The following is a 12,182-nucleotide window of genomic DNA, read 5'->3' on the forward strand; positions in this document are numbered from 1 at the left end:
ATCATATACATATTTTATTTATGTAAAGAGAAAACAAAATAGAGGGGCTTTTTACAAATCCCACCAGAAAGGCAATAATGTAATCTATGTTACATGATGTCATAGTATCTCAAGTATCCACTTATACCTTTAGGGTCATTTGGTACACCAGATAAGAAAAACAATATGGAGATAAGGTTTAGGATTAACTTCATTTCATGTTTGGTATGAGACATCAACTAACCCATGAATATTTTATCCCACAATTTGTACCAGACGACCAATGCACTTCATGCATTGTATGATATAAGGAGCAGACATGAGTCTCAAACTAAGAAAATAATTCCTACACCCCTACTTTTGTTAACATGAACAACATGGACTTCTCTCTTTCTCAGCAAATGTACTATCATTTACAAAAACTTTTAGGCATTTCAAGTGATTAGAAATAACACAGACATCTTGCACAAAAATAAAACATTGGATTACCATTTTCTCTAGAGGAACATATGGTATAGGTCTAACCTTTTCATAACCATTTCTCTTGATCTTTATACCCCTGCTCCCTCTGACGCTTGTTTACTCGAAAGACCATTTCTCTTGATTTTACTACCCCTGCTCCCTCAGACCCTTGCTTACTCAAAAAACCATTTCTCTTAATTTTTCTACCCCTGCTCCCTCTGTCCCTTGTTTACTCAAAAGAGGGAATGTCATAGTGAGAAACTTCATTGCTGAAAATGCAGAATTAAGAGTTATAATCATGAAAGTCGAACCAAAAAAGAGATGATAGGATAGTCATTCAAAGAGTCGACGACTTGTTAGAACCAATAGATTAAAACAGACCCTGCACTACGAAAATCATGTAAACATCAAGGGTATTAAGTGAGGAATTGCTGAAGTAAATAAAAGAAATACCAACCCAAGAAAAAAGTTTTAAAAAAAAGTGACCATAGATATTCAACAAAAGGGTATCCAGGAAGTTTAAACTCGAACAAAATAGTTATATTGCACTCTACTGACAATGATAAAAGGAAAATATAATCACTATAAAGCTTTTTAAGGTTCAAGTTTAAACTTTCAATCAGATTAATGTTTACCAACAGGACATCGAGCATGTTGATAGTCCTAATGTGTGACTATCCTACTACTTAACAAAAGTGAATTGATTAATCAAACTAATAAATAATAATTCAAAAGAAGCAATATTTAATTTTATTCTCCAATCTAATAATAAATGTAGAATTTATTAAGAGGCAATATCATAGGTGACGATCATCATTTGTAATTGAAAGAATAACAAATATTACTCATGAACCGAAAAGTATGTTGAGAGATAATGGTTTCATAAATTTCTCCTTTGACAATATTGTCTTCAATGTTTCTTGAAATTTGAAGATCACTCCCTGCTTTGCCAGGGTCAACAAAATAAGAAATTCATTAGAAAATATAGAAGACAATATGATTCATGAGTAGTTGAGTATAACAGCTTAGACTCACCAACAAAATCCAAAAAAAGTTAATACTGACCCAGAGTCTTAAAAATTGAAGAGGCGTACCTTGTAGAAGACATGTAAGGAAGAGAAATGAATTTTTTTTTAGTTGGTTCAAGCATACTATCAAACACCTTTGTTGCATAAATTCTTAAACTGAATTAACTGCGCATTTCATTTGAAAGAGAAAAGCCCTAAAGTAGGCCATTATCTTTAAGCTTGAATTCAAAATCATCCATAAAATTGCACTTGAATAGATATAAAAATAATTAGTACATGCATATTAAAAATTCAATAGAAAACAACCCTAAAAAACAAATGGTGATTACAGACAACAAAATTTCAATAATAAAGAAATTTGAACGGTAAATTCCTCACTATCAGATGACAAAATTTGGAAACCAATAAAAAGAAAAAATGTATAATTATAGAGAGATTTAAAAACTTAGAAAGCAATGGAAGAAATCAGCGGTAGGCAAATCAAGAAAATAAAATTTGCCTAAATAGTACACATGGTTTGATGGGAAAGAACTATAGTACAGGTGTTTATACAAAAGTAAAAGATATTGAATAGCCAATAGATTGAACCAAGTTTATAGACACATGGGGACTTAAAAGAAATTACACACCAGATTATAATTAGTACTCATGTATTATCAACAATGCTAGTTCAATACTTGTTGAATAGAGTGGGCCCTAATATAGTAAAGTGGACCTTAACATAGTACAACTTAAATTACATTTGGAACAACTTTTTGGAGCTTTGTTCGTCCTTCACAACTCCCTCTTCTAAATAAGGGTAATATAAATGCACGTGTTTCCAAAAAAAACAAAAACATGTGCTTCCCGTTCAAAGTTGAGCAATCAGTTATATTTTTATTATTTTAAACTTACGTTCATAATTGATAATTTCTTTTTATTCAATAGCTATTGAGTGTTTTTGTATTTAATTTTTTTTATGGATGACAAAGGAGCGTTGTGAGGTGGGTTGAGCTTAATAAGGGTAGGATCTTAAAGTAAAGGCTTATTTTGGTAATAAACTTGAGTTAAGAGATATAAAGCATAAAAATCGCTAAATGTTTTACCTTTTCAATAGCGACGAGAAGATAATAATAATTATAACAATATATTACAACTAAAACAAGTACCAACAACATAATGAAAAATTAAAATGATATATCATCAAAGTTTTGCATCACGTATAAATATGAGAGCTTTGATATCGTTGTCACACTCAAATAATTGCATGCAACTTTCCTTCAAGTCCAATTGCACACCAACTTCAGTGTGACAATCTGTATCATAAAGCCAAAATATTTCCATATCTTTCAAACCAAAATATACTAAAGATGGTTTTCCCAAACCAAAATCAATATCCTTTAAAGGGAACTTGCACATACTTGAACATGCCACTTTGTCAACTTCATCGTTACCTCCCCATTCTGGTGCTTCAAAGCTTTCGTTATATATATTAACCAATGTTGACACTATTTCATCTGGTGAAGCGTTGACACATGAAGCAACAACTTTATTCACAGTATTCCTGATTAATATTATGAAGTGATGCAATTCCATTTGAAAAAGTAAAAGAAAATCTTAATAAGATAAGAAAATCATAGCGACATAAATAGCGACGAGAAGATAATAATTATAACAACATATTATTACAACTAAAACAAATACCAACAACATAATGAAAAATTAAAATGATATATCATCAAAGTTTTGCATCACGTATAAACCTGAGATCTTTGATATCGTTGTCACACTCAAATAATTGCATGCAACTTTCCTTCAAGTCCAATTGCACACCAACTTCAGTGTGACAATCTGTATCATATAACCAAAATATTTCCATATCTTTCAAACCAAAATATATTAAAGATGGTTTTCCCAAACCAAAATCAATATCCTGCAAAGGGAACTTGCACATACTTGAACATGCCACTTTGTCAACTTCATCGTTACCTCCCCATTCCGGTGCTTCAAAGCTTTCGTTATATATATTAACTAATGTTGACACTATTTCATCTGGTGACGCGTTGGTACATGAAGCAACAACTTTATTCACAGTATTCCTGATTAATATTATGAAGTTGTGTAATTCCATCTTGGTCTCCCCTGGAATGAATTTTATCGGAATATCGATTCTAAAATTTCCCATAGAGTTGTTTACTTGAGGTAAAGATGATTTAGAGCGCAAATTCAACGGTAAGTCCATTAGAGAAGACCTGAAATATCCATTTCTAGCTGCTGAAATGCGGATTAAAGCCCTCCATAGGATTGCTGTAATAATTTCAACCCTTGAAGGTTGAAAATTCAAAGCTCCACCTGATTCATCAATGCATTGTTTTCTGAGCCTTGATAGAGCAGCTTCATGGACGACAAATCTCTTAACAACAATATTTTCTTCTCTATTTTCTACATGGATTGACTTGAAAAGACTTGATATATCTCTGGTTGGAAAAACATGACCTAAATTGAAGCTTAGAAAATTAATCTTATCAATTGGAGTTCCCAATCTACACACTTTTCCCCATCCAAACAGAAAATTAAAACATGTGACACCATCAATTGCAGGGTGTGAAACACTGAATGATAAAGCTAGGCCACCACATTCAAATTTTGTTACTTGAATGGTGACAATTGGTGATACCATAAAATTATTTTGATCCACATTCTTGTTTTCATGTGGCCAAAATAAAGCTGCAAGACTAAGATCCTTGTGTGCTTTCTCCAAGAAATTATCTAGCTTACAATTGACCTTGGCCTTAGTGTAGGGAACACCTTGATCAAGGCAAAGAATCGAACATTCATCTTTGTCATACCTTCCTGCTGCTGGATAAACATGAGTTAATACATTAGAAAGGGATTTCTCAAGCTGTTCATCGATAGTGGGGCTATTGAAATTATTATAAGGATAGAAAAGAACAACAGGAAGGTGTTCTCTTTCAGCTATTTGATCAAAGAAAGAGAGCTTGTAACATTGATTGTGAGAGAGAGTAGGTGAAGATGGCTTTATGAGCTTTGTGCATAAGATTTCAATTTCCATTTTTGCTACACAAACTCAAATAAGGCTACGATTATATATATACTGGACACTATTATTAATTGGAGGGGGTCACAGACTCATAATGCATTCACTAAGAGACAATCCAATAGGACTTGCTTTTTTCCGCGGGCAGAGCATATGGTAACTAATGAAAATGTGGTAACTAATGTCAAATCATATGGTAGGTAGCTAGAAAAGTTTTTGAATAATATTGTTTTGAAACATATCAAGAAAACGGGAAAAGAGTATCCACATAAAATGGAACCAAAAATTTACTCCCTCTTTTTTTTTTTTTTTTTTTATTCTAGGGAAAAAGAACAAATATACCTTTAAACTATCGTAAATGGTATACAAATATCCTTTGTCATACTTTTGGGATATTGATGCCCCTGTCGTCCAAAAATTAGAACATATTTGCCCGTCCAAAATTTAAATAACCACTCACATGTCCATCTGTAAGATTGCATCACATGTCCCTATTTGGTCTTCCATTAGAGTGAAGGGCAAATATGCTCTAGTTTTTCGACGGCAGAGACACTAATATCCCAAAAGTATGACGGAGGGTATCTGTATACAATTTACACTAGTTGGGAGGTATATTTATCCTTTTACCCTTTATTTTATGCATCTTAGTTTGACTCATTAAATCGACTATATGGTAATGTAAAAAAGTTGAATGAGAATATATAGAGATACTTTGATTTAAGATTTAAGTTTGGGAAAACTACATAAATGAGTCATAAAACCCAAAATAATTTTATGTCAAATCAAATATATATCCCACATTGAAAATGAGGTAACTAATGAAATCATATGGTGGGTAGCTAGAAAAGTTTTTGCATAATATTGTTTTGAAACATATCAAGAAAACGGTAAAAGAGCATCCACATAAAATGGAACCAAAAGTTTACTCCCTCTTTTTTTATTATTTTATTTTAGGGAAAAAGAACAAATATATCTTTGAACTATTGTAAATGGTATACAAATATCCTTTGTCATATTTTTGGGATATTGGTGCTCTTGCCGTTAAAAAATTAGAGCATATTTGCCCATCCAAAATTTAAATAACCACTCACATGTCCATCTGTAAGATTGCATCACATGTCCCTATTTGGCCTTCCATTAGAGTGAAGGGCAAATATGCTCTAGTTTTTCGACGGCAGAGACACTAATATCCCAAAAGTATGACGGAGGGTATCTGTATACAATTTACGCTAGTTGGGAGGTATATTTATCCTTTTACCCTTTATTTTATGCATCTTAGTTTGACTCATTAAATCGACTATATGGTAATGTAAAAAAGTTGAATGAGAATATATAGAGATACTTTGATTTAAGATTTAAGTTTAGGAAAACTACATAAATGAGTCATAAAATCCAAAATAATTAAATGTTCCTACCCCAATCCAAAGTAATTCAAGAATTATCTTTCAAAATAATATAAGTAGAAGATAATGATTTAATGAAAATACTCGATCAAACAAAAATACTTGATTCTTTTCCAAATACACATATTGCTTATAGGATCATGTTAACCATTCATGTAACCATTGCCTCAACCAAAAAAAGTTTTTTCAAAATTAAAATTGATTAAATCTTCTTTAAGATCAACGTCTCAAGAGAGAATGAATGAATTAGCTATATTATCATTTGAAAAGGAATTATTAGAAATAAATTGATTATAAAACAATACTTAATAACTTCGCATCTAAAATAGCTAGAAAAGTAGATTTTAAATAAAAGTATCTATAATGAAAAAAAAATATTAGGATCCGTCTCTTAAATTTCGGTTCTAATTTTGTTGAGTCGGTCATGGACAACACATAATAAGTCTAAAAAGTGACTAATATGATTGTATAATGAATGTGGCTGTGACAAAGGACACAATAATAATAGTCATAACTATGGTAAAAATGAAGAACACTATGGGCTCTCTAAATAGTCCTTCAAAATGTGAAGATAATTTTTTCTATTAAATTTGATATGAAAAGTATTGAGCACATAGTTGATGTGCGAATTATTAATTGCGTCTCCAAACTATTGACAAACTTAAAAATACTCTTCTACTTAAAAAATTAAACTTAAATACACCCCTCACATTCATACACAAAAGCATATTATTCACTCGCTACACGTGGAATTTTTTTACCGATACAACATATATATATATATATATATATATATATATATATATATTGAAAATAAAAGTAGAGATATATATCTTGTAATTTCTTTGATTAAAAATAAATTAAACATTAAAAAAAAGAGAATTCTGTCATTTGAAAAGTTCAGAGTGGCTTCCAAACATACCTATGTGATGATGTCTGTTGGCCAAGTTTTTACCGATAACATGTATTTGACTTTTTTATAATATTATTTCTTTTTACTTCCTCTGTCTGATTTGTATCACCATTTCCTTTTTAATTTATTCTAAAAAAATATTATCTTACTATAATTTTTTTTAAAAAAATAATTAAAAAAAAGAAGAAATATATATATATATATAATTTTAAAATTCCTCTATTTAACCTTAATAAAATAATTTTAAATCACGCAATATCTTCAGATTATTTTGAACCATAAATTTCAAAAAAAAAAAATCTCTTTTTCTTAGTTACTGTGTCAAATCTAAAAGTGCCCATAAAATGAAATGAAAAGTAATAAATTCTTGTTTATTGTTTTTTGTAAGACTCTTTAGACTTTATGATATACTGATTATGAAACTAAGAAGTGATAAAATTCTTGTTTATTGTTTTTCAATTTATAAGAATCTTTTTTATAATACTGAATTGAACATTGTTAAGAAGTCTCACATAGGTAGACAGATGAAAAATTGGTCTCCTTATATGAATTTGGGCAAACCTCCTCTCATGAGCTAGGCTCGAGTGTCATATTTTAGCATGGTATCATAGTCAAACTCATTCCAATTTGTTGTTTACCAATATCCCATTTTTAAGGGTTCACACTCTAGTTGATATCTGAACGTGCCGAAAATTGTTAAGAATAAAATCTTCCCTCATAAGGTAGCTTATCTTGAAATTAGACCCAAATGACATATATTAACAAACACAATGTACAACAAGGGAGTTAAGTTCACAATGTACAATAAGGGAGTTAAGTTCGTTTGACCCACACTAAATTATGTGATCTCGAATATAATTCTTTTTTGATATTCTTTTTGCAATTTGTAACACCTTTCTGATATACTGACATGAAGGGATGGAAGAAAATGAAGTATATTGAATTCCAAACGCATATAGAAAAGGATGAGAAACAGAACAGATGAAATCATTCATAAGCTGATTAGTGTTTGTTATACATATATACAAGTAGACACAAAAAGCTTTATCCGTTACATCATTATGTAACTAAACGTGAACTATGGAGCTATGTAAACTATCGAGTTATGGAAACTTGTAATATTTAAACGATATCATAAACTTATTTAGCTATATACAAATATATTTCCTCATTCCTAACCAATGTAGGTTGTAGAGATGATGTCTGCAATATGTATTAAAAATATATTGTGATTGTATTATAAATATTTTTTTTTCAACAATGCTTATACACCTATATACAACATTATACACTTATTCTATATAATATATCAACCTTGTATAATCAATACGTAATTTTTTAGCAAGGAAACAACACGTATTCAGCATTTTGCAACTACTGTAGGCATGCTTCCAAAGATATTTATACTACAAAAGTAAAGCATACTTCCCTAAATCATTTTTTTAAAGCAGAAAAATAAACTTCCTAAATCATGATATCTACAAATCTATATAGGAGAGGAAAAAACGCATACGTGTCAGCACCACAAAAATCATATTTTTAAATAATTAAAATAAAATTAGGATAACTAAATATAAATCATTTTAAAACAATTTTAAAAATTAGTTCCATGTAACTGAAAAACTTTTTTTTAAAAAATAAAAAATAAAAAAATAAAACTTGAATATGGTAAAAAAAATTCCTACAAATTTTGGAAAACACGGTAAAAATAGACGTTTTGGACACTTTTTTATAATAAGCCGTTTAGGACTCTAAATTAATTACATATAATGTTATTAAATAATAAATAAATTCAGTTTAAAAAGGAAAAAAAACGTGAATATGGTAAAAATATTCCCACAAATCATGCATACTTACGTGTAACCTATTTTTTATTTGTACTTATTGATTAATTTAGGCTTACAAAGATTTATTATAAAAAGTTAAAAATTGATTATTTCAATAATTTGGGGTATGTTGCCATTTCCCAAGTATTCTTTAAGCTGAGTGTCATTATTACTCACTTGCCAAATTCACAATACATGATGTATCCCTCTGAAATGATATATAAGTAACTTTAAATTTAATTAAATAGTAACATGTTAAATTCAGGGCCGGCTCTATGCTTATTTGAATAAGGCATTGGCCTTAGGCCCCCCTCAATTTTTTACCAAAAATAAATTATGTGTTAATTTTTTTTAAAAAAAGATTAATTATTTATGATAATATTTTTTCAAAAATATTATTTTATTCTCTTTAATTCCATTTATATAAAAGAAATCAAGAAGAATTGTTTTATTTTTTTACACTCTCTACGCTAATATTCACATTATTTTATTCTTTTAACTCCTTTTACACTCTCTTCTTTAAATTTTTGATAAGTTAGAGTAATACTCCATCAAAAATATGAATCAATAGTCAAAAAGTGTTGAGCAAAGTGAATTGTAATTTTTTTTTCTATTTCTTCTTAGATTTTCAAGCATTACAACAAGCATAGTAAAATGTGGAGTATACAAAATTATCAACTTCTTGAATCAAATTCTATGTTAACAAGTCGTATAATAATTGCCCGAGTAAGAAAAAAAATTTCAACATTGAATTGATAAAATCTTATCTAAAACTAATAATTGAAAAAGAAATCGAATAAATCATTTATAAAAAAATATTAACTATACTTTGCATTTAAAAATGTAAGTTTTTTTTTTAAAATAATGAAATATGAAGTTTATTTAGATTTTAGGCCTCTAGTTGAAATTTCGCTTTAGGCCTCCGATTACGTTGTGCCGCCCCTGGTTAAATTTAAAAATTAAAACTTTAAATTCATCCCTAAAATCAAATTCAAACGTGAATTCAACATATAAATAACAATTTATTATAATGGGATCTGTTAGATATTAATTTAAATTTCCTACATATAATGAAAATTAATTTAGGAATGTTCATGAATTTAAAATTTTATTGAAACATATACATAAATAGAGGATAAAATAAAAGTAAATGCATGATTTTAATAATTATAGAATAAAATCAAATTTTAAATAACTAAGAAATAATTAAATATAAACTCTTTTACAATTAAAAATCACACAATCTTTTCAGTTTCAAAAACAAGTTACACACGTTGTTTAGTTCCACAAAATATGTCTGAGATCCTATACTTTTGAAACCGTATTTTCACAAAATATCATGAGATAAAATGGCATTTCTAAAATTCATATGTTTACATCTACTTAAATTTTAAATTATTTTTCAATTTTATATATAAAAATACTTCTAACCAAAAATATTGCTACCAAATAATCAACAAAAAAATGACATTTGTATGGCAAACCTTCGAAAGATTTGTATTTTAAAAAATAATTGTTTTTTAAAAAAAAATAAATGCAATTGTTTTCCCATTTTAACTTTTAAACTTAAAAATAAAAATAAAAGTTGGATTCTAAGTTGAGAATAAAATTATAAATAAACAGATTATGTATAGTTTATTAGTTTAGAGTTGATATAGTTATTTTTAATTTGAATTAAGATGTAAATATTTTCAACAATTTAATTAAAAAATAAAAACTTAAATGCACGTGTTTGTGTTGAAATGTGATTAGTTAGAATTCTCACCCATCGTAAGTTGTCATTTTTTTAAGAAAAAATAAAAATAAAAATAATTAAGAAGATTTAATCATTTTTTTTGTTAAACTAAAAATAAAAATAATAGAAAAGAGTTAACTAAGGTAACATGAAATTTTTATTTTTTATGTTTCCGTTATACTATTTTTAAAATTTTGAAATCAATTTATCTAAAAAATAATAATTTAACTGTTAGTGAAGACTGAAGTGTGAACTGGAGAGGAAATATAGGGAAATTGGACTTTTAAATAGGAGTTTCTACTAACTCTTTGTTTTGTTTCCATTTTGTTTTTATTGCATTATTTTTTTGGTCAAATTATAATTAACAGTTTTATTATATTACTTTTTTGTTAAATTTTAATTTATAAATTAAAATTATTTGAATTATGGAATTTCAAATTGGAAGTAGAAATTCTTAATCAATTTACTTATATTTTAGGAATTCACTACTTCTCTTTACATAACTCAAAATTTAAAAGTTAAAAATATTTACATAAATTTAAAACTGATCTCACTAACTTATTTAAAACTGATCCACTAATTTTAAAATAATTAACTGCAATTACATGCATGTGTTTGTTTTTTTTTTTTTTGCAACAGATAATTTTGTAAAATTTATGTTTTTATAAATATTTGTTTTTAAATAAAGAATCTTTTAAGATTAATTTTATTAATAATAAATACTATTTTTATGGGGAATTATAGTGCATATGAAATTTTTAATTAAGAAACAACCTGTCATAATTTTTTAAACATCTTTAAAAAAACAATTTTATTTTCCTTTTCTTTGAAGAGATATGACTTGAAACTAACCTTATTAATCTCAACAACATTTTTTTCAGTGATAATAGCATGTTGATGGTACTTATAATTTATTAACTTTATCTAAATTAAAAATAATATATTAATTATTTATATAAAATATGATTAAAGTTTTTATACTATGTTAAGATAAACATATCTACTAAAGAATAAAGATATATTTAAAAAAGCTAAACAAATCTAAAAATCCATGAAATAAAAGAAGAGATTTATAGTAAATTAAAGGGATAGAAGTTGATCTGTTTTTTCATCTTTCAACTTTTTCTTTGAACTAAATATAATTTATTTTTATGTGGTGTATTAATTTGATAACTTATTTTATGTGGTTATATTAATTAATTTACTTATAATAATTTTTTTTAAATTGGTCACCGAAATTCATCATTTTGATTTTTGTACATGCAATTATTTGATTAAATGAAAATCGTCTTATTTTGCAAGATTGAACGAGAGATGATTGTGCTAAAGAGATTACAACATACTTTGTAAATTATATTTAGATTTTAGCTAAAAGTAGAGTCAATATTTTTAATACTATATTTTTGATTGATCTATAAATTTAAGATTTAATTAATTAACACAAGATTAGTTCAACAAACACCATATATGCTTTTAGTTTTCAGTATACCAGAAGAAGGGGAAGTTGTTAGAATAATGTTTAGTGTTTTTAAAGAACGCATCATCATTGCACATATATTAGGGGGGGAATTTTGTTAGCATCAATTGTATATATACTCAATAATAATTTGTATTAGTTATTTCAAAATTTTAAAATATCCACGCAATGCGCAGATACGTATACTAGTGTAGGAAATAGAAAAGAAATAAAATAGCATACACTAAAGTAAGGCTGAATCATGGGCATTTCCCCCCAAACCAAAAAAAATTAATCATATGGACACCTTATCAAATACTCATCAAATATATACATGATATAA

General features: G+C 27.6%; 1 protein-coding gene across 1 annotated transcript; it reads right to left on the bottom strand.

Moving 5' to 3' along the window:
• Window positions 1–3,186: 3,186 nt before the first annotated feature.
• On the bottom strand, window positions 3,187–4,521 carry LOC125820895 (acetyl-CoA-benzylalcohol acetyltransferase-like). Its single transcript, XM_049500320.1, has one exon. The coding sequence runs from the start codon at window positions 4,519–4,521 to the stop codon at window positions 3,187–3,189; it is 1,335 nt and encodes a 444-aa protein (XP_049356277.1).
• Between the last annotated feature and the right edge of the window lie 7,661 nt (window positions 4,522–12,182).

Source organism: Solanum verrucosum, unplaced genomic scaffold (genome assembly GCF_900185275.1).
Source record: "Solanum verrucosum unplaced genomic scaffold, falcon-dt-bn FXZP01000289.1, whole genome shotgun sequence".
Lineage (NCBI taxonomy): Eukaryota > Viridiplantae > Streptophyta > Magnoliopsida > Solanales > Solanaceae > Solanum > Solanum verrucosum.